Source organism: Aspergillus candidus (assembly GCF_002847045.1).
Source record: "Aspergillus candidus strain CBS 102.13 unplaced genomic scaffold BDW47scaffold_25, whole genome shotgun sequence".
Lineage (NCBI taxonomy): Eukaryota > Fungi > Ascomycota > Eurotiomycetes > Eurotiales > Aspergillaceae > Aspergillus > Aspergillus candidus.
In genome coordinates, this window is record NW_020194030.1 from 167,830 (window position 1) to 189,378 (window position 21,549).

General features: G+C 48.7%; 7 protein-coding genes across 7 annotated transcripts; 3 read left to right on the forward strand and 4 right to left on the reverse strand.

Moving 5' to 3' along the window:
- Positions 1–177: 177 nt before the first annotated feature.
- On the forward strand, positions 178–1,904 carry BDW47DRAFT_106560 (class I SAM-dependent methyltransferase). The gene is made up of 9 exons (XM_024812793.1): positions 178–457; positions 516–535; positions 589–607; positions 687–806; positions 868–890; positions 968–1,005; positions 1,080–1,223; positions 1,288–1,707; positions 1,767–1,904. The coding sequence occupies exons 1-9, from the start codon at positions 448–450 to the stop codon at positions 1,795–1,797; spliced, it is 825 nt and encodes a 274-aa protein (XP_024671659.1). The 5' UTR covers positions 178–447; the 3' UTR covers positions 1,798–1,904.
- A 928-nt stretch (positions 1,905–2,832) lies between these two features.
- On the reverse strand, positions 2,833–5,148 carry BDW47DRAFT_106563 (uncharacterized protein). The gene is made up of 5 exons (XM_024812794.1): positions 4,915–5,148; positions 4,162–4,844; positions 3,785–4,101; positions 3,302–3,735; positions 2,833–3,240 (listed from the first exon to the last, which is right to left on the reverse strand). The coding sequence occupies exons 1-5, from the start codon at positions 5,099–5,101 to the stop codon at positions 3,128–3,130; spliced, it is 1,734 nt and encodes a 577-aa protein (XP_024671660.1). The 5' UTR covers positions 5,102–5,148; the 3' UTR covers positions 2,833–3,127.
- A 602-nt stretch (positions 5,149–5,750) lies between these two features.
- Positions 5,751–7,380, reverse strand: BDW47DRAFT_117851 (uncharacterized protein; the record flags this gene model as incomplete). Its single annotated transcript, XM_024815132.1, has 6 exons — positions 5,751–5,990; positions 6,054–6,170; positions 6,245–6,550; positions 6,603–6,898; positions 6,950–7,137; positions 7,187–7,380. 6 exons carry the CDS (start codon positions 7,378–7,380, stop codon positions 5,751–5,753), a joined length of 1,341 nt encoding a protein of 446 aa, XP_024671661.1.
- A 419-nt stretch (positions 7,381–7,799) lies between these two features.
- BDW47DRAFT_106566 (uncharacterized protein) lies at positions 7,800–8,147 on the reverse strand (the record flags this gene model as incomplete). The annotated part of the gene is made up of 3 exons (XM_024812795.1): positions 8,039–8,147; positions 7,933–7,980; positions 7,800–7,859 (listed from the first exon to the last, which is right to left on the reverse strand). Coding segments are annotated over exons 1-3 (203 nt in total), but the record flags the coding sequence as incomplete, so codon positions are not given.
- Positions 8,148–9,483: 1,336 nt separating this feature from the next.
- Positions 9,484–11,680, forward strand: BDW47DRAFT_131911 (major facilitator superfamily domain-containing protein; the record flags this gene model as incomplete). Its single annotated transcript, XM_024817422.1, has 11 exons — positions 9,484–9,501; positions 9,621–9,682; positions 9,729–9,823; positions 9,885–9,946; positions 10,003–10,103; positions 10,150–10,621; positions 10,678–10,801; positions 10,855–11,208; positions 11,362–11,393; positions 11,458–11,506; positions 11,565–11,680. The coding sequence occupies 11 exons, from the start codon at positions 9,484–9,486 to the stop codon at positions 11,678–11,680; spliced, it is 1,485 nt and encodes a 494-aa protein (XP_024671663.1).
- Positions 11,681–12,426: 746 nt separating this feature from the next.
- Positions 12,427–15,171, forward strand: BDW47DRAFT_106569 (protein kinase-like protein). The gene is made up of 2 exons (XM_024812796.1): positions 12,427–13,272; positions 13,338–15,171. Exons 1-2 carry the CDS (start codon positions 12,688–12,690, stop codon positions 15,111–15,113), a joined length of 2,361 nt encoding a protein of 786 aa, XP_024671664.1. The 5' UTR covers positions 12,427–12,687; the 3' UTR covers positions 15,114–15,171.
- Positions 15,172–15,424: 253 nt separating this feature from the next.
- Positions 15,425–20,088, reverse strand: BDW47DRAFT_131914 (uncharacterized protein; the record flags this gene model as incomplete). Its single annotated transcript, XM_024817423.1, has 4 exons — positions 15,425–16,969; positions 17,025–17,267; positions 17,329–19,758; positions 19,828–20,088. The coding sequence occupies 4 exons, from the start codon at positions 20,086–20,088 to the stop codon at positions 15,473–15,475; spliced, it is 4,431 nt and encodes a 1,476-aa protein (XP_024671665.1). The 3' UTR covers positions 15,425–15,472.
- Positions 20,089–21,549: the final 1,461 nt, after the last annotated feature.

The following is a 21,549-nucleotide window of genomic DNA, read 5'->3' on the forward strand; positions in this document are numbered from 1 at the left end:
TTCGTAACGATCTCAGAACGATGAGATATGTCTGGATGTAGAGCCAAAAGTCTTAACTTTGCATACTAGTCTTATTGGATAATTGACTACTCTTAGCCAGTGCACCAAAAAGCCAAACGGCAGTTTGGGAGGGATGGCCCCCTACGTCTACACCGACCCTGTGCAACGGCATATCAAGCAAGGGATGAAGGCACGAGCCGAGATACCCAAGCAGCGGTGAGTCGATCCTTACTCCCGGAATATTGGGGCCCTCTTGCTGTCATTATTCCAGTCCTTGTTCGCAGCTCATATTGCGTGCAATAGTCGTAGGTAAGTGGATAGTGCCCTATCGTTTCTAAGCCTGGGATAGTTTGAGAAGACCAGAAGCATCGCGTTCTCTATTTCTTTATTTGTTTCTGGCAGACAATCGTTCCCATTTCCGATCAACGTAAGCCAGAGCAGGGCAAGATGGATAAAGGTGCGCAGCTCATGTTCCTGTGTTTTGTTTCTTTCTAACACGCCTGATTATCGAACAGCATTGGTTTCTCACCAAGAAGTGAGTGTCCTATTCGTACTATCGGCCGAACAGGCGCCATCTAACCCGCACAGGGAGACCAGCTATACGACGGTACGGCCAGGCCAGACCCAAGCCGTGCGCGGCAACCACCCATTTGAACCGAATTCTCACACTCAGAACCCATCTGTAGAACTGTGCCATGCGTTCTTTGTCCGCTCAAACAAGGGATTGCTCCATTTAGCGCCCGTTGAACGTCCGCTATGCGTCCTCGACCTGGGCTGCGGCGCTGGCGTATGGGCAACGGAGTTCGGTGAGAGACTCTCCGATCTTGAAATCCTGCGGAGTTGGGCGCTGAATACAAGCAATTGCAGCCAAGGCGTATCCTTCATGTCAGGTTCGTATGCCCAAATTCCCTGTCTTATCCAGAAGAGTGAGGGGTTGTGGCGGGGGCTGCTTTGTTGACTTTGGAAGGTCCTTGGCGTTGACTTGAACCCTGGAATCAATGCACGGTAAGACTGTTGCCTACATCCCCTCCTAATTTGCAACTTTGGCGGGCACCGCGTTTATTGATCCACGGTACAAGGAACCTCCCTAATTGTCAATTCATCTCGGCCGACATCCAAAACGAGTGGACCTGGCTCCCCCAACAGAAGATCGATTTGATCCATATTCGTGGTTTGGTGGGCTTCATTCGCAGCTGGCCCGATCTGCTGCGTCAGGTACACGCGTAAGTAGTGCGCCTGTGCCCTAAGAACCGGCATCCATTGCACGTGCTGACCAAAGAGCAACAGGAGCCTTGCGCCAGGGGGATGGCTGGAGATCGCCGACCTAGGGCCCCATACACTCAGCGACGACGGATCATTGAGCCAGGCGCAGGGTCTTCTCCAATTTGACATGATGTCGGATAAAATGATGGGAATCATGGGCCAACAGGTGGGGTTGGTCACGAGTCTCGGGGACGTGATGGAAACGGCCGGGTTCCAGGATGTCTCGGAGACGACTCGCAAAACCCCGTTGTCTGACTGGTCGGACGATCCCGATATGAGACAGATGGCGTCGACGTCGGCTGCGCTGCACGAGATGGACTTCCGGATGATTGCTGGGAGAGGATTACAGCCGGTTCTCAATCTACCCTCGGAGCAGGTGGAAAATGTGCTCTCTGGTGCACTACATGATATGCACAACAAGCGTATCCATGCTTATAAGCTACGGTCCGTATGCATCAATTACTTGAATAGGTCAATGAGCTGATCAGTGACGGTAAATCTAGGCATACGTTTATGGGGTGCAAGCGGGATTGACAGATCGAATACAGTAACCTGGTTATTCCATTTCGGGCTGTTGCTAGACAGTGATATCCAGAGCTTCACTCTGGGTCAGTATTTGAAATAATGATAAGAGATTGGACCCCATACAAGCAAGGTGTTTGAGACACTACGTATATATCTGCCATGCAACGACTCTCCTGTAAAGTAGTAAGTATCTCTGTTAGATGTGCCATACTCAACCCTCCTCAAATATGTAAGTTAGTAGATAGACAGTCGTGTATCAGGTGAGAAGGCCAGTTAGAATGGTCAAAAGAGGGATGGTATTCACTTAGAGCTGTGACAGATTGTAGGTAATTGCAAAACACGAAGAGTCGAGATAACACTTTTTACGGAAACACGACGCGAGTCAGCTAACATCTGGATTGCTCACAGTTCTATAATATTCAGTCAGCCTGATAGGTCTGATGGATGGTTGGTTTACCTAAACGGGGTGTATCATGATCACATTGGCAATGAGGCAGGTATTCAGTAGGATATATATCTGTGTCTTCACACATTCGCCAGTTTGCCAAACAAGAGTCTGGTGCGGCTTAATGTAGTGAATATCCCAACACTGTATACATTTATACATTTATACATTTGTAGTTCAATTTATTCAAACCCTGTCATCTGTTTAGGTTCTGGTTTTTGAAACCTTGAGTCCAGTATTCCCAAGTCGGATAGTGACCCATTTCTTGGCGACACATATTAGCACAATTTCCAACGCATAGAAAAGGTCTCCACTCCTGGCATCATCTAGCTTCCTTGGATTCAAAATCATGCTGCGTGGTAAGGATAAACACGGTTCCAAGATACTAACTAAATGAAGAAAAAGGAAAAATGAAAAACATACAACAGCCGGGATTCGCATGTGGTCACCCACCATACTACTAACCGGCCGGCGTGTGGCTTAAGTACGGCTGAGCGGACGGGAAGCCCTGTTCTCCACACCCTATGGTCGTATGTACTGGGTAATCAACTACTCTGTTATATATAAATCTCGAGGGATTGCCAGAAAAAACAGAAACGCGAGGCGCCAGCATGTGCCATGTCCTCTGATATTCGCAGCTTTGTCTAGCATTTCGGACTACACTGTAGACGCAATACCACATAAGCAAGCTGTATCTAAACTATGTCCATCGGAGGTTTTCATATTGTGACTTGCGTGACTTGGGGTTTCTCTTCTTATTAAGTATATAACTAACAAGACAGTAAGACGGATATAAAAGGATTGTTTCAAGAAGAGTGTCGTCAGAATATAATAATACCCATTGATCAACAAAGAATACAACGCACGGTTTCCTTGGATAAACAAGTAGTGGAGCTAAGACATCAACGGGAACCGAGGAATGACCACATTGTTGGAAGCATCCAAGACTTCAATGGAAGAGAAGTCCACCGCAAACACAGCCCTCCAAAGCTTCGTACCCGGTACATCTTCGTTTCGATTAGCAATTCGATGTAGACATAGATCAAGACGTCCGTGATGTTTACTTACTGTAAGGGCGAGGAGGTGAAGTCCGGCAGTCTATGATCAACCAGTCACGCAATTCGCCTTGCTCGATCCACCGAGTGTAACTTCCGTTGTCTACAAATCGGGAGCAGTGGGCGTCCAATCTATCTCCATCTCGTAACAATTCAATACCCCATGCGAGGTCAGCAATTCTGAAGTCAATGCGGCCATTGCCACCGCCAGACCATTCACTGGAGACGTTTGACGAGAACCCAAGAACCTCATGTAAACATCGATAAAATTCGTCTTGATAACAAGCTTCAACGGGCCGGACAACGGCCCCAGTGCCTACTCGTGTTATAGAGGAGAGATTTCGTAGCGAAAATCGCCTTAGTGCTGCTTCCGACAGATCTCCAATGGTGGGGTATCTCTGTATGGGGAAGGGCACCGAAGAAGCGGTTAGATAATGTTCAACGTATCTATCCAGATTAGTAGAGTGTTTATAGAATAACAACAAGCAAGTCTTACTTGGCATGTAGTCTTGTTGGAAATACACAAACAATACTGCTCGCATCGGCATCAAGCGGTTCCGAGTGCAACCATCCAGATTCATAACAATTCCTAATGCCGTCATTGCTAAGGTCACGTTGAACGCTTCCATTCTTCAAGACTTCTCGGAGAGTGTCCGCTGCATGGTGACTGAGCCTTCGTCGGTCTACAAAAGACCGTTTCACCACTGATTGCCCAAGAATGCGGAAAGACTCTTCTTCGTTATCTAACATTGTTATTATATGATCCTTTCCCACCTCACTGATTTTCCCATGTTTGATTTTCGACCGGTAGACCTGCAATTCATTCAATAAGCATCCTTTCAGTTGGGATAAAAAACCAAGACTAAGGCAGACCTGATAAATCATGTCGAGCACACTGTAAACCGCACCGGGGTGACCGTTAGTCAGAGAGAAAATATAATCCGCTGCGTCATGATGAAGCGGGACCGGACGCCGATCGTCCGTACATATCCGTTGTACAACGTCATCAAATTCGCTCCGGGTGTAGAAGAGACTAATCTGTGGAGAGCCTCTAATCTTCGATGGAGTGATAGATATTCGCTGTTGGACCCCCAGGTATGTAAGTGGGCTACCAGTGGGGTAATTGTCTGGTCCCTCAGAGGGGCTGCCGTAGGACGTAAACAAGCAGATTCTGGGTCCATATCGGCGGCCATTCTGGGTCTTGATAAAGTCTAACCATAGCCCATAATCTTCATAGGACATCTGTGCCTCGTCGATGAGAAAGGTAACATCTGTATCCCTGATAGTGTCTGGAGTCACGGAAGTTAAGCCGGCATCTCTTGCGTGCTGGACGAGGATGTTGATGTAGATGTTGGTGTGCGCGGAGTTCTTCGTCTGAGGCCAACCTACTATCAAGACTGATGGTATGTGGTTCTGCCTGTTGTGACTGTGGAGAAGTTTGGCGAGGGTAGACTTGCCGGAGGCTGGTGTTCCTCTCACATGGACCACCTGTTCCTCGTCAAGTATTGTAGCAAGCTTCCTCACGGTTTCACTACGTGAACACAACAGTGGATCCGCTGCATCAAATCAGTTACACCTTGTCACAAATACAAGATGATATCAGGAAAGCCAGAGTCATAGACCTACCCATGATGAGCGGCTGCGGGGATTTGGAGCTTGTCGGTTGAGGGTCGGAGCTCGCCGCTGTCGTTTCTCGACCTATCAGCCTCTTAAGATATTCCATTGTGATAGAACACTGAATGATGTTGAACAAAGCTCTTTTTCTTCCAGGAAGGTAGGATGAGGAATGATGAATAGGAAGAGGAAGGAGCATGGCGGGAGATGATGAGGTGGTGAGGTCTGACAGAGGGGCAAGCCAATGGGAATTATTTCCGCCCTCCATTTGTGCCTGAATACCTAGGCAATAGGTATGTGTATATACTTTGAGCTTGTGTTGATACCTGTCGTCATGATTACATCTTATAACTCAATAGATTCCTAATCCAGCTGACCGGTCAAATCATCATAACTTGATAAGATCACTCAAGTGAATCCATTGAACATGTGAGTAGTGTTTTCCAAAGCTCCTTGCTTCGGCGCTTACCGAAAAGCTGTGACTCAACTTGTAGGTGATGTAGACTAACTGAAGTCACTGGTCGCCTCTAATGCCAGATGAAGGTAAGGCGGTTTATACCCGTCAGATACGTGTTTACTAGTATAACTTTATCTCTGTGTGGCATGAGAACACACCCATGATATATATAAAAGTAAAGTGAATCCGTCTCTCAAAAGGGTCGACAAAGTTTCGTATAGAATTAGTTTCACTTGTTGTGTTCTTCATGTAGAGATAGTCCAAGAAGCCGTATATAGTAGCGCACCGGATTGGTTGGGCCAGACCACTGGATATGGAATCACAGAGGTGCCTCTCTCGCCATGCACCTGATGGTCATCCACAAGTCATATGATCATGGCCTGGTAACCAGTTATCCACATTTAACATCCCCCTCACAGTCAGAATATTTCCGCTTTCTCAATCGCCGGCGCATCATGAAATACCAAAACCCAAGAGTAAGCGCCGTCAAGGGCACGGCAATAACCACGAAGATCCAGAATTGCGGAGATATTGTGAACTTCGTATTGCCGTTGGGGTCGTTGAAATCGAATAGGTTCATTCCAAGAAGAGTCTGTGGGTACTTGATTAGACCTTTGGACTGCTTACAATTCTGTATTGTACAGGTATGTATACATACTGAAACAAAGCTGGCAGGTAGATAAGTCAAAGTGACCAGTGTAACAACTCGCACAGTCGCATTGTCGTCGACCGACTCTCGGTTCATGTCTAGCGACCGATTATTGATCTCGATGGTCACAGACTGGTTTCTCAGGTTGAGTGCAACGGCCAGCTGTATGCAGCTGTTGTTAGCGAGACATATGAGGCTCTCAGAAAGTACGAGCGGAATGGTTGTTGGAAACATACCAGCTGTGATATTCCCCGGACCTTCCTTTCCAGCGCCGTCACACTGTCTAGGTGCCCTTCCAGGCTCACGCAGTGATGGCCCAGCACATTGTCAGTCTCCAACAACTGGGACTCTTTAATGATGCCCTTGGAGTAAAGTTGGGCGTTCAACTCCCCCAGCCTGCGGACTATTTGCAGCGCAACGCCTACCTGTGACTTTACTGGGGCAAGGTTATCCTCCAAGTACTGAGGCTTAAGCAGGTTCAGGGGACTCGACTGATTGACAGATTGCAGGTCGGCATCATTCAGAGTGAGTGCCATTTCCACCTTCGTCCCTGATCAGCAGGGCTTCAAGCGTCCAGTGACGCACAAGGCTTACTATGCGTTCAATGCCATCCCCCAAGTAACGAATATACCACCGCCAGTTCCAGAGATAGGTAGCAAGAGCCAGCAGGTGAAACGAGCACCAGCTCGTCTCAAACGAGAGGACACCAGAGGAAATGTCGGCCTCAATGGTCGTCTGTAGTTTGGTGCGTGGACCCGCGTGGAGAAATATCCACAGGTTTTCGTTCCCAGAGGGGTCGAGTCGGTGAAAAACGCAAGTCTGTCGGGTCGTCCATGCTACGGACTGGCCGTTGTCATAGCCTTCTGGATATGCGAACAGGTAGTGAGCATCTACTGGTGTTAGCTGTTATACCTTGTGGATATAGGTCAGGGATAATTTACCATATGATCCATACTCCCTACGCTGCACGACCAAACCTCCATGCCCTGCATCTGAGCAGCGCGGCTTATCACCGAACGAAAGAACACGATCGAGGTATGAGTGATGGATATTATAGGCATTGATGAGCGCTCGCAAAGAGGTTTCTGTAATGCCGAGGGGCTGGGTTGAAATGCGACTAGCGATGGAACTGCACAATATGAGCTTTGGGGTCGGCGGTTTCAGAATCAAGAAATTACATTATTCGTGTGGAGGGCTTCGGGGTCGTCGATATATATTTATCGAATTCTTCGCTGTCCGTGAAGGTCAGGATGCTGGGTTGTACGGTAGAATCGAAGATGGAAATGTTTGATTTCTTGGGGTTAGAGACAAGGGCGGGTCTGTGAAGGTATGGCTGGACGGCCTGATAGTAACTCATAATGATTTCGTCCATACTCCGTGGAAGATAGGGTATCACTATTGACAATTGACAGTTGACGATAGTGCCAGTAATAGTGTGGTAGGAAATCCTTGGCCAAAGAGCCACAGGTGTTCTGGAAAGAGCCCAGGAACCTTTAAACTGCACAAACTTCTCAAAAGACAGATCAAATGGATTGAGGTACGCCTTACAGGAGACAAAAAGGCTCCAAAGAAATATCAACATTCAGTGCACCGCCCAGATCAGTTACGCCTTGCTACAACTGACAGCGAAACTCGAGGCTCGCCTACCAAGCCATGTACAAAAGTATAAACATGAATGTTGGCTGGAAAACAAGCCATGACACCACCTTCTTTGAACCATCGGGATCCGCTCAGCCTCCACTTAGTTCACACGGAAGGGCTCCTGGAGATCGCTATGATCCGTTCAGTCGACGATCAGTCAGGGATCCCAGGTGGGGTTGGGGGATCGGGCCAGTCATACTCGATTTCATCCTGCCTCGGTGGCGTAGTTAGTTTCACCCACTGGATAGCTCACGTGCAAGAGGAATAAGGGGGGAAGACGTGCCTCGTTTACTAGTCTCGGCGCGTCAAAATAGAATAACCCATTATAGTGCTGAGTGCCTCGAGAGTCAGCTGGGGTATGGAGTGGTGGGCCATAAGAAGGGACTTGCGGAAACTATGATCTCTTCTTGGAAGATACTGCGAAGACGGTCTTGCAGTTTCTCTCTCTTGATATATCCCGTCAGGCCTGAATTAACGATGTTTTTGACCATAGTTTTTGCGGTGGCAAAATTTCGGATGCAAGGATGTTATTTCGCACAAGGAAGAAATCCTGCCGTAGAGATGGGCCAACACTAAGTAGTAGTGAAATATCCACGTTCTAATAGCCACAGACCCCTCAAACCGCCCAATGAGGCTCAAAATTGGGTTCTGTTACTGCGGGGGTTCCCTTGGCCTTGGGGTTGCATCAAGTCGAGGATCTATCATGCCGATGACTGTCACCCGAATCGCATCATGGTGCAAGCTTTATTTCCCGCGGGCAACGTGGTTGCATGCAGGCCCAGCGAGAAATTAACACAATGATTTCTTGCCTTGCATACGTCTAGTCATGACCGAAGCAATGATCTACGACGCAATATAATTTGGGGTTGAAAGGAGTGCCTTGGTAAGAAGGGTTAGTGCCGGGACACTTCACAAGATCTCTATGGCAAAAACTATGCTCGGAGACCTGTTTGTCTCATATTCAAAATAGACATTTCGCGCGGCAAAGAGGCAATAAACAAGCGAGGTATAGGCAGTGATAGGCAGTGATAGGCAGTGATGGGCGAAAATTGCTCGGACCCAGATTAGTAGATGTTGATTTGATACGAGGTGGAGGCCAAGGCCTAGCCTTAGCCCTAGCCTTAGCCCACCAATTGGTCTACCCTCAGTCTATCGCCTGTGTCACAGACAACCAGAAGGGCGAACAAGGCTGTGAGCGGCTAAACAGACAAGATAGTCAATGACTGGTGACGGAGTCCAGGCCTCCGGGAAACGACAGGGATCTCTGGCGAATACGGAGAAGGATACCATCCCCATTCCCCATACTCCCAGGCCGGGGATGGTGTCTAGTATGAGGCTGCCAATAGAACTTCGGTAGTACGGTGTGGTGTTTTATATCCAGTTCAACCATCCGTCGTATAGCATGGTGCGTAAGGTCAGATTCATCCGTTAAAATGCATCAAGGGACTGACTCAATACCCTTGTCCAGGTAAGTGGCCAATACCCCTTAATGCATACAGCATAAAATTCTCCCCCCGATTATCCGCTGCTCTTGTCTTTGCGTGTCACGTTGAGTCCTCCCAGGTCCTGACATAGGCAGAATAAGTAGGGACCAACATGCCCTTCGAGACCGTCCTCCTGACGAAATCAGACGAGATGTGGAAAGGTTCCATGAGCTCTATGAGCTGGAAAACATTGTCAGCGTTCAGACCCTGCAAGAGGGAGCCAAGCTAGGGTATGACAGTATAAATCCCAACGATCGGAGCGGTCCGACGGACGAGTCGGTCAACGGGGAGGAGCAACCGGGGTTTTTTCACCAGACAAAGGGGCTCAGGGCAATCATTCTCACCACAGCATGTGCCGCAATCACACAGTAATTTGTCCCAAAGCCAGGCATTCTGCATATTTGCACCAGTCTAATTGACGAATAGAGGATGGCAGCAATCAACTATTAACGCCAGCTCTAAAGCGTGGAGGGTAGCCCTCGACAAGGACGATAACGATTATCTAGCCGGATTGATAGATGCTGCACCTTGGCTATCTGCAAGTGTCATGTTAGAAACCCGTCTCATATGAGGTATTGTAGCTAATATTCCCAAGAGGTGCCTGGTTGAGTGACCAGCTACAGGAAGCGACAGCCGGAAGGCGACCGGCTCTCTTTCTATCATCCATATTTTGTGCGGCCTTTGCGCTTGGTATGTAACCAGGTGATTTGCTGCTATCATCAGCCGTCCTACTGACACTCTGGATGCGAAGGGTCCGCCCGCTGCGAGAGCTGGGTACAGCTTCTTATATGTCGGATTTGCCTTGGGATTGGCGTAGGTTTATTGCTATAATGCTATATCAGAACCTCTCCTGACATTGAGATTTGCAGATTGGAGCCAAAGCATCAATTGCGCCGGTGTTTGCAGCAGAAGCAGCGGCCGACCATCTCAGGGGCCGCCTGTTGATAATGTGGCAATTCTTTGATGCGGGGTATGTTGTTTCCCCTTTCATACGAGTCACGTACTTATGTCGGTAGTGGCATATTTCTAGGCTTCCTTACTGTATGGATTGTTGATCATTCTTGGAGAGCCTTGCTGGCAAGCGCCGCTATTCCTGCCCTGATAATGTTGTTCCTGGTATTCCTCTGTCCGGAGTCCCCGCGATTATTGATACGAAGAGGAGATTACCATGCCGCATTTGGTGTGCTATGTCAGCTCCGCCCAACGGAGGTCCAAGCTGCGAGAGATCTCTTCTACATCCATAGCCAGTTGCAGAAGGAGGCGGCCCTTATCGAAGGCCAGAAGACACCTGATCAGCAAGCGTGGAGGGATTCAAGGAGTGGAACGCCGCTAGAACACCCGCTGGATCAGGCTGGTGATGATCGATACCTAAAGATGATTCAGAAGAGCAGCTATCCACACAGAGTTGGCGCGCTGTGGAAAATCCCGAGGAACAGAAACGCCTGTATAGCGGCTTTCATCGTGATGGCGTCCCAGCAGCTTTGCGGAGTGGGTCGTCCTTTTCATGATACATACTTTGTATGGATAGCTAACTGGTGCAACAGATCAATGTCTTGTCGTTCTATTCGTCGAAGCTCTACGACGACGTCCATCAACCGACTAACAAAGGTCGAGAACCTGCTACTATCGAGCTACAAAGGAGAACGAGGGTAGCATGGTTAAATTTTGGTTTGTTATGGTATGAGCAGAATTTCAAGCATGGACTGACCGTACAATTCTAGGTTTTGGGTTGGCAAACTTTCTGTGTACTCTACCGGCCTTTAGGTTGATCGACAGGTATAGCCGCAGACAACTCCTTCTCACCTCTCTGGGAGCGATGTTTTTCTGCTTGGTGGCCATTGGTGGCTTTTATGAAATAGATGACGTTAATATCCGACTGGGACCAATCGCCACCTTTACGGTAGTCCTTTTTAACGTGGCATATGGGGTGGGGGCGGGCCCTATCCCATTCACGTTCAGCGCAGAAGCCTTCCCTCTTTCATATCGAGGCATGCATCACCCGAGCCCTAACTTATACATGTCCCATCTAATCGGTCTTCTTGTCTATAGAAGTCGGAATGAGCTTCAGTGTCATGGTCAATTTCCTTGGGCTTGGCTTGCTGGTGCTCTTCGTGCCCAGACTGACGCAGGCTCTGGGAAAGCCCGAGCTGCTCTTCCTGTTCTCGTTAGTTGCACCGCGCTTTCTGTTAGTACAGCAAAAATGATTTTAACTTGATGCAGTGGCCTAGATGTGATTGCATTTATATTGGTATTTCTCTTTGTGAGTCGCCCTACGGCGCCCTGGCTATTTCGCCCTCAACATTGCGCCCTAACCTTACATCCAGGTCCCAAGCGCCTCATCAAAATACACGCTAGAGGAGATGAACAGCATATGTAAGCAATTCTCAATGTTTACCTTTCCTGTCAGTTGCTTATACGACGTGTCCTATAGTCAAACATAAAATGGTGTGCCACGTGAGATGGCACCTCTCGGTGTTTTGTGTTTTGCGTGGCCAGGAAAGAGGAGATTTCGATGATTTCTGTGTCTGTGAAGGTTCCGGCGAGTAGCCTGCTGTCTTATAATTATTGGAAGCATGTCAATGTTATGTGAGAGCCAAAGTTAATATGGTCGTCAACAACATTAACAGGGCTGTTGGAATGAAGGAAATGTGTACTGATGTTATTTCAGATTGTGCAAGTTGGCCTTACAGGCAGGGTATGTCTTCAATGTGCATAAGAGTTATCTCATGGAATTATTTCGTATCTTTTTTGTTGCGAAAGGATGATGTCGTCTTAGTTACTTTAGATATTGATCAGTGCTCTTCAATGGTTCCACGTCACGACAGGCATTAGTAGAATACTAATCACGTCCCTCGTATATAAGTGGACAAGTATTTTTAGCACCCAGTAGGCACCAGCATATAACCCTGGCCAACGAGGCACCGAAGAGTAAGATGTCCAGGGGTGTGAACCATTAGGAGCATCCCGACACCCAACCAGAGCGGCGCAGGCCCACCATCCAGCCCTGAGTGTATGGGGATACCCAATTGGTCACAAGGATATTGCGTGCAGCCTTGCAGAACTGACTTGTCTAATGCCCTGTCTTTTTTTTAAAAAAAAAAAAAAAATACGGTTGCTTTCAGGCGGGGAAGCAATCAGGGGCTCAGTGCTCCATGACATCGCCTTGCGTCGAAGCAGGGCTATGCCTAAAACTCGATGGCATTTGTCAATGGATCAATCTTAAATAAATACCCCGTATCGACAGGTGACTTCTTACATCCCATCGCCCACGTTATTGTGAATAGACCAGTGTGGCTGTGGCTATCAGCCACTTCAAAGGTCCTTTTTGCCACATGTTGACTCAATACCTAGACTATTACAGCAATGACTTGAGCTGCAAAAGACCCTAGTGAGCCTCATCAGAGTGCAAATCCTGGATTCTGTGGTGCCGGGGTTTATTTTCGTGTTGAATTCGTCTAGAAAACCCCGCTTTCCACCCCTAATAACATGCTCTCGCTTCCATTTCGATTGCGTCCTTTGGTCTTTGATCCCTGCCCGGAGGCCCCCCTTGAGATATGGAGGGAACCGGGCCTAGTGGTCCACAAAATTTTATGAGAGAGCTTTGGACCAACATCCAGGCGAGAATGCACAAGAAAGGCGACTCGTCTGCGACATTCATCCCTCGAGATGCCATAGATGACATCTGGACCAACGACCGCCTGGAACTGTTTATCCAGCACACGAAGCCTGGTTTCGACTCATCAAGGATACCGACTATAAAGGCCTCTCATTTGAAGACGATCTCAACTTTAATCTCCATCGGCTGGGATGAGTGGACACGGTTCTCCCATATATTTATACACACCGAGGGTCGGACTGATCAGGATATTCCCCGCTACGACCTCGCGGCGCTCCGTGATACCAATTTCCTGGGGGAGGAATGGGCGTTCAAATTTTTATTTGAGCGAGTCATATTTTGGCCGATTGATATTGAGGAGGGAGAGAATAATGTCAAGCCCAAGGACTGGAGATTGCCTTTCTTAGAGGCACGGTCCGAGGACCTGGGCCGAGGAGCATACGGAAGTGTCACGAAAGAGGTCATTCCCGCCGTCCACTATCGGCCGTCTGAAGAAAGATCATTCCACAGAGGCCCCGCTGGCGTGAGTTTGACCGCACTACAAATCGGGAACTGTCCCAACCGCAGCTAACCCCGGTTGTCGCATAGGGAGAGGTACCCGTAGCCTGCAAACGGTTTTCGAACAGCAGCGAGTTCAAGTACGAGACCAAAAACCTGCAGACGCTCAAGAAAAGTCTCATCAAACATGATCGGATCGTCTCTTCCCTTGCGACAATCGAAGTTGGAAACGACTTTTATATTCTATACCCCCTGGCGATGATGGACCTGGAAAGATTTCTCGAAGGAGGCCTGAATAACGGCGCTGGGTTCACCGTCCCAGAGATCCTCCGCGAGGCTTCAAATCTCGCCAGTGCCCTTGCCTTCTTGCATGATGGGCTTGAAATTGACTCACGCCCAGTCTGCTGTCACATGGATCTCAAGCCGGCCAATATCCTGGTATACCCGAACCCCAAAGCCCCCGCAGTGGGAAACTGGCAGATCACGGATTTCGGAATATCCATGATGACCCAAACCCAGGGGGGTCTTATGGTGCCTACCAATCCCGATGGCTCTGCATATACAATACAACGATCTCCGTTAGTCCGAGGGGAAATGCCTTACCATCCGCCTGAAGTTCTGTACGGACAGTTCGGACGTAGAAGTGACGTCTGGTCGCTGGGTTGTATCCTCGTGCGTATAATAGCCTTTGCACTGAATGGGGCAAGTGGACTGCGAGAGTTGGATCTGAAACGACGGAAAGATACGGATGGAATCACCGACTACCCCGACGATCATTTTCACCGCACCTCCCCCGAACTGAGTTCCCATGTCCTGAATCCACACATCAAGTCGTGGCTGGATGGGCTCCCTCACGCCGGATACAACTTGCACTCGGACCTGCTGAATGGGTTGTGTGATTTGCTATCGCTCACGCTGAGAATCGAGAAAGCTAGTCGTCCGTGTGCAAGCGAAGTAAAGGACATACTTCGCCATTTGGCACTAGTCGCAGAAGGCTCTATTCAAGGCTACCACGTCAGAAAGGAATCTCTGTCGTCAGTGAACACCATCCGCACATCCGAAGGAGATCTAACGTCTCTAGACTCCAAAGCCACAGCCATCACTCCTTCAGACTGTACGAGCGCTCCCACTCCACCGGCGGACGCCCGTTTGATCGATGCAGTGACAAACTCTCTCACCCAAGATCTGGAATTGCTTCTGTCCGAGAAGCCGACACCCGACCTCGACCGGCAAAGCTCTGACAAGAAAACACCTTTGTACCTTGCCGTAGAGCGGGGAAGCCTTGACATGGTCCAGACTCTATTGGAGGCAGGCGCAGCGGTCGACGCGCCATCCGCAGATAAGCTAACAGCGCTCATGAAGGCCGCGCGAGACGGCAATATCGACATTGTCTCAAAGCTGTTACTCTCCGGCGCCGATGCTACGGCGACCTCAGCAGACGGGCTGACTAGCCTGCATTATGCAACCTACTGCAGAGCAGAAGGAGCGATCCTGATCAATTGTTTCAAAGAACGCGTACCGGAATTAGAATTAGACCTGCCCAACTGCCACACTAAAGAAACGCCTCTCCTGACCCTATTGAAGAACTACGAGGGCGGCATCCTATGGCGCGACAAATTTCTAGCTTTGCTAGATGGTGGCGCTAACATGAACTGCGCTGATCACAGGGGCGTTACCCCGTTCTCCTTCGCCGTCAGCCGAGATTTCTACCAGGTTGTGCGTGTGCTTCTCAGTACGAAAACAGTCCCTAAGACAATTCCTCCCAAATCAAAGCTGTCCCAAAAGATGATTAAGGTCTTCAGAGAAGCAAACGTTGCTTTGCCGGCCAGGCCTTCATCCGACTTTTTCCGTTTCCTGCGCCGTTGATGTCTCCGGTGGTGACCTTGTTTTATATTAGCATATTATACCCATGCTTGAGTGTTGTCTGTATAGTCTATCTCTAAGTGATAGAATATTGTCTTAGAACTTTATACAATCTTCGTTTCAACTTCAAGAACTTTCAAGGCAATTCAGAAACGATGAAAAATCTTGAAATCAATTTATTTCTGTCCACTTTGTTCTTTCACTTTCGGTCAACTCAGCCTTGAAGTAGCATAGACGTTGCGAAAAGAAAGCACGGCCTATGCCAGAGGACATTCAGAGATAGGTGACAGTTAAAGAGGCAGTAACGCGATATACTTAGGGCTATTGTAGTATATGCTGTCAAACTATATTGAGTGCGACTACTACTCAAAGTTCCAGTCGGCCTTTGACAGCCCCCATTCCTCGCACAGGGTCCCCAGCCACTTCGACACAGAAACCAACTCCTCGTCTCCATCGTCGTTCTTCATCAAGACTAGCTCTTTACACGCACGGAAATATTGTTCCACCGTGAGCGGCGGTAAGTCATACCACTCGTGTGTGCTGCTGCAAACCAAAGAGTGGGCTGCCTTGCCCGATCTCATATCATTCCAGCAGGCGTCGCAAAGATCCACATTATAGCAGTATTTGCACGCGTGAAGGCCGAGGTCATAATCCCACCACCGATTGCAGTTGGCGCAAGCAATCCCCCAGTCATTTCTTTTTTCGTGATCGTCCAAGATATATTCGACTTTCCTATAGCAAGCCGCCTGCTCCTCGTCGACTGCATCTGCTCGGTCTGCTGATCTGACCACTTCCGCCTTGATCTCCATAAGCTTTTCCCAAGGTAGCTTTTTGTGTAGACAATTAGTCTGATAGAACTCCACGAGTTCTGCGCCGATCGCTGCGACCACGGGCTCCTGTTCGGCCAGAAGCCCTTCGATGGCAGCCTCATCAAATTGATTTTTCGGAAACAGCAACGCAGCTCGCAGAGCATTCTCATAATCCCCAGTTCGGTCGAGAAGGTTACGAAGCATCGTGAAACCGTCAACATCATTGAACGAGATGTCATCAACCAGTATGTTGAATACCTCCACCATATCGGATCGAAAGATGTCATGAGCCATACCCGTCCGTCCCTTGAGCGAGTATAGACTTGCAAGTACTGACTTGGGGCCATCGAAAACAGGGTTATTCTCGTGAATTTGCCGTAATAACCCCACGTTTGTCTCTAGGTCCTCCTCGTCCATTTGCATGCATCTCTCAAAATAGAACATGCTCAGGTGGATAGCGGCTGGCTGTTCGATGAAAAAAAGCGGTTTTTGGCCTTCCGAAACAGTGTTATCCCTAACTATGTCCAAACACTCGCGCAGGTGACGTGCGGAGATGGCTAATTGCTCAGCAGAGTTCCTGTAGACATAATACCTGGCTCTGCCCAGCTGCAATAGCAGAATCGCAATCTCATCAGTTTTGGCTTCCGCCCGCGCAGTGTCAATTGCCAACTCCATCTCATGCTGGAAGACTTCCCACAATCCCGCGCACGAGGAGACCAAGGCAAATATTGCCTTGAATAAGAGCAATGTGCCCCTCTCATCACGCACGGTTGATGTTAACATATGCACCAGCTGATTAGACGCCGTTCCTGGAACTTTATGGGTAACGGCTTTTTGGATGATAGAACGCGCATCGTCCTCTTGTCCAATGGCGACATATTGTCGGAACACCTCAAGAAGAACCTCCATATTATCTTCATCCAACTTGGAGGCTTCCTTTAGATATTTGAAAGAGATTTCTGGGTCGGTTGCGCATCTGCTTAGAGCTTTGAATGCTTCTCGTAGCTGCTCCTTGTTGACGGGGTCCTGAGCTTGGAGAATCGTGGTAGCCTGTTGATTTCTCATTAGGTCTCGGCTCATTCTACGCGGATTGAGAGTATCATACTTTCTTGTAATGCTCACTCGCAGCAGCGTAATCCCAAAATTGAGCGTAGGTGTCGCCTAGTCGCATACACCATGTGTAGTCCACTTCGGGCACTTTCAAAGCCTGCTTGCACCATTGCTCGCATCTGGCGATACATTCCAAAGGGGGCTCCCCGGGATTAATCATAATTCTCCCGTCATCTTCGTCGAAGCCTTCAACTTCCTCAGACATATGGCCATCCTCATCGCGCTGTGATTCGGCCCCCTACATTTGAGATCGGCAAGGATTAGACTGAGGCAAACAATGGGATTCAACAAGCACTTACCAACGTTAGGAACCCTTGGATCCATAAAAATGGCCCCGTGACGCTCCATTCGGTTTTCTGTAGCCAGTTCCGAGCAAGCATGGTCATCATGGGAGTCAACAGGCTTGAATTGCGATGTTTGTCCCTCTTGCAGTCTTCGAGCCATCGTTTGTCCCGAGGCCCTAGGCGGCTAATCGCGACAGGGTCGTCTAGCCATTTCCAAAACGTGTCCATCTGGTCATTACCGGAGAACCATGGAGCCCAGATCGAGCAGAATTCCCAATTTCGCTCGATGATGTTATCGTCGTTGAACAAATCATACACGCTAGATCCAATGAACTGCTTATCTGCCGGCTGGAGCTCGTCGAGACCAGTTACCTCGGACAGGGCTTTGAGATGCAATGGGATAGAACTCATCAAGTATTCCCCTAGCGCCTTCCCCCTTTTATCGATAATTGGTTGTAAGAACAAATGGAAGGCCCGTCTGACAATCTCCAGGTGAGCGTCGGCTTCGTTCACCTGGATCTTCCGCTGGCCTACGTTAGTCATATCGGCTGTGGACTGAAACGTAAATCCACCTAGGAAGGAGTGATTATTCAAGTCCCAAAAGAACCGCTGGACCAGCTTGTGGTCTGCGTTTGTGATGCTGATAGTGGCCGTGATCTTCGGGTTATCTTCGGACTGGCGAGGTCTGTCTCGTTGAACAACAACGCAGTCTCGAACGTGCTCTCTGAGTACTACGGCCTTTTCACTAGACGTCGTAGAAACTATGCTGAAGAGTCTGGAGTACTTCCCGATGATCTTTTCGCCGAGTGGCTGAAGAGAGACGGCGTTAAATCGGAGGAACAAGGCCGCTTCCAGCTCATCTAAAAGCATATCACGATCTGCAGCCACCACCCATACCATAAGCTCATTGATCTCCTCAATTTCCCGAGGCTTGAGCGTCGCTTCCAATGTTTCGATATCCAATCGCACTTGGTGCTGTGGATCTGTACTCGACTCGTGCAAGACCCGGCTGAGCTCCTCCTCCGTGCCGCCTGACACGACGATATCTTTGACTTTGCGCATATCCTGCTGGATTGTTGAATAGGTATTGTCGGAACGCGCCAGGAGTAGTTCCTCGACCATCCTTTTCCGACGCTGCGAGTCCTCATCTGCTCCTTGGAAGAGGGACTCCCTCTTCAGCTCCTCCTTAATGAACGCTTTGACGTCAAACTCGTTGTATGTGGTAATGTCGATCGTTTTAATCCGAGACGAGAGCAGCTGATCCCTTTTGAACACCCCTGGCTCACAGCTGATAAGCACTCTAACGCGGCTGAACCCGTCCTGCTTGACCTCCTGAATTACCCTCATGAGCCGCTCACGGTCTTCTGCGCTGAGCGTGCCAACCGAGTCGAGAAGGATGTAATGCGTCGTATTTTCCCCCGGCATTCCTATTCTTAACGTCGCCCAGAGATCTGTACAGCCGGCGTCCCTGAAATACTTTTCGTTTCTCCCTGGCTCACTGCACATAGTACACACATTCCTCCCGTAAGCTAGGTCCTGCTCCGCCAGTTGAACACAGATAGACTTGATCGCCGCCTCCAGTGGTCGTCTATCGCCGTCAGTTCCTCCTTTTTTCTCCCCCATGGCGAAGGGGTAATATCCGATCAAGCTACGCTCAGCTTTTGTAGGCAAGTTTCCAGACTTGATTTCCTCCGCAATCGCAGAAATCAGTATAGACTTTCCCGTTCCAGGCGCACCGGTCAAGACGAGCAGGGGCTCTGCTGTGCTACTACTGTCAATCCACTTCTTATATGCGTCAATTTCGTTCAACCATTTTCCGCTATCTTTCACTGCGCCCTTCCACATTCGATCACGGGCCTCGATAATCGCGGCTGCTGTGTCATCCTGCAGCCCAAGCTTGGTCTTTATGATACCCAAAATGCGCTTTCGGTTGCCTTCCAATGTGCGCTTGTTCTCCGCCTCCACGAGTCCAGTCACGTCACCTTTGATGGCCTTCGTATTTGTATCAATCTCGAGCGTGGTGGCCTTTATGAATTTGACGTGCAGGCCTGTTTCCACTGCAGCCTCGAGAGTTAGAGTTGCCTGGACGTTCAACTGGTCCTGAGTGAGCTTTTTGAAATTTGTCAACTCGCCCTGCACAGACCCATCGTCCAATAGGATCCGTTTGGCATTGCGCTTGAAGCCTTTCCATCTACCCTCATGGTGGATATTAATGCAGTCGGCGCAGAGGTTCACGAAACTCGTCATGACCTGGTAAATGGACAGTAGCAGAGCCTCGTCCAGCTTGGCGCTGTCTTCCATCCGTTCGTAGATCCGAAACTGGGCAAGAGCGGGACCGACTTCCGCAAAGATAGCATCGATCTCGCCATGGAACTCATGGACCTTTTTCGGAATATCCAAAAGAAAGGACAGGGCGTTGAAACACAGTCCCGCCGGGGCGAAAGCCTAAAGTCTAGATCAGCGTCCCTTCTTACGATCTTATAGCACAGACAATGCGGTATTGTTATCACTTACCATGGACGCACCCTGGGACGCAATCCCACCCAGCAGCTGGATACAATGTATCATTTGGAACCCCGTCGCTTTAGCCTTCGACACACTTTTACCGTCCGCCTGTGCCGCATAATGCGCGTCGAGGAGTCTTCGCAGGTCATCCGGACGCTGTGAGACACCATCCAGCCTTTGGCCCGTGCGCTCTTGGAAGCGCACGATGGTATTCTCCCAGATCTCCTTCACGGACGCGGGGGCCCTTTCCTTCTCAGGCTCCTTGGCCATTGTGTCTGTTGAAATTTTGAATTCAGGTTTCTCTTTTCCGTGGGCGCTTTTTGAACTCTTATTAGTTATCCTGTGGGAACCGGGCTGCCCTTTATACGCAACGGCCTGAATCCATCATCCAGCCGCAAAGGCGGGGCAAACTACGCTACCACGTCTGCCCCGCCCACACGAAGGTCGAGAGGGTAGCTGTCAGCCTTGGGGGCTGAAAGGGCCATACTCGAGCCAATCGCAGCTACGACCTTATCGGAAGAATATTATGGAGGCGTTTATCATGGACCGTTAGAGTGGCCGAAGAAACCTCTTCTCATGCATAGAGCATTGGTGGCCACTCATTAGCTTTGATAAGATGACCATATTATGATTACTGCATGGAGTACTCAAGCATGGAGTACTCAAGCATGGAGTCAGGTACTGAAGAAAGTCTCCCACACAGATTCCCAGTGGAAATGGAACTAGTCAACCCTAGGCAGGTACAGATGGGGTTAGCATGGCTAGCCTGATAACCCTAATAGATGATGACAGGACAATGCAGGTGTCAGGCCAGTTCTTAGACGCTAGATCAGACATTAGAGAATACTGGAGGCCACTGCTTGTTTACATCAATTATAAGAATTATCATACTTAGACACATATCTTCGCATTTCTATCGAAAGTCCGTAGCGTTCCATCTAGTCAATATAGGAATAGCGCACTTTATTGCCATTTCCCTTGTGATAATATATACAATAGTTCGAGAATCATGCAAATATCAAATTGCTATATATTCCCTGTCTTCTATGAAGCTAGATACAATTTAGTATATTTTGGAAATCAAATATCACTCGGCTACAAGAAGATATCATAACACTTCTACCTCTATGCTATATATAAAAATTGTCTTGTGTTCCATACTCTAGGCCCGCAGTTCCGTTACCCAACGTCTAGATATCTCTATACTAACTACTTGAGTGTAAATCAGTCGAAAAAGCATGGCTACCCAAAGATTATACCCACAAGCAAAAAAAAAAACAAAAACATACAACAGCCGGGATTCGCATGTGGTCACCCACCATACTACTAACCGGCCGGCGTGTGGCTTAAGTACGGCTGAGCGGACGGGAAGCCCTGTTCTCCACACCCTATGGTCGTATGTGCTTGTTCATTCTAATGAATGAATTATATAACCGATAAATGGGCTGCTGGATAGCATCAGCCAACGACACGGCTGTTAAGTGTGCGCACAGGTCTTTCGATATCGGTATATAAGCTCTTGCGCGTGCCGCTGCACATCCACTCATGACAACCCCTAAAGATAAGATTGTATAAGATTATATATACTTGCAGTCTTTTAGAATTAGCAGAATCATCTTACTACCTTTAAACGTAAGTTATCCTATACAAATATAATAAGTTAATATATCTTCGCAGAAACGGCTTCTTATGTAGATATGTAAAATTTAATTGGGATATCTTAGGGGATTG

Excerpts from the sequence above, each read along its gene's own strand:
- BDW47DRAFT_106560 (XM_024812793.1), top strand. Across the intron at positions 807-867 it reads CGTATGGGCAACGGAGTTCG|CCAAGGCGTATCCTTCATGT; the intron begins GTGAGAGACTCT and ends AAGCAATTGCAG. Across the intron at positions 1,708-1,766 it reads ATCCATGCTTATAAGCTACG|GCATACGTTTATGGGGTGCA; the intron begins GTCCGTATGCAT and ends CGGTAAATCTAG.
- BDW47DRAFT_106563 (XM_024812794.1), bottom strand. The coding sequence starts at position 5,101 with ATGCTCCTTCCTCTTCCTATTCATCATTCCTCATCCTACCTTCCTGGA. Across the intron at positions 4,102-4,161 it reads TGCTCGACATGATTTATCAG|GTCTACCGGTCGAAAATCAA; the intron begins GTCTGCCTTAGT and ends AATGAATTGCAG. Across the intron at positions 3,241-3,301 it reads TTCACCTCCTCGCCCTTACA|ATGTACCGGGTACGAAGCTT; the intron begins GTAAGTAAACAT and ends ATCGAAACGAAG.
- BDW47DRAFT_106569 (XM_024812796.1), top strand. The coding sequence starts at position 12,688 with ATGGAGGGAACCGGGCCTAGTGGTCCACAAAATTTTATGAGAGAGCTT. Across the intron at positions 13,273-13,337 it reads TCCACAGAGGCCCCGCTGGC|GGAGAGGTACCCGTAGCCTG; the intron begins GTGAGTTTGACC and ends GTTGTCGCATAG.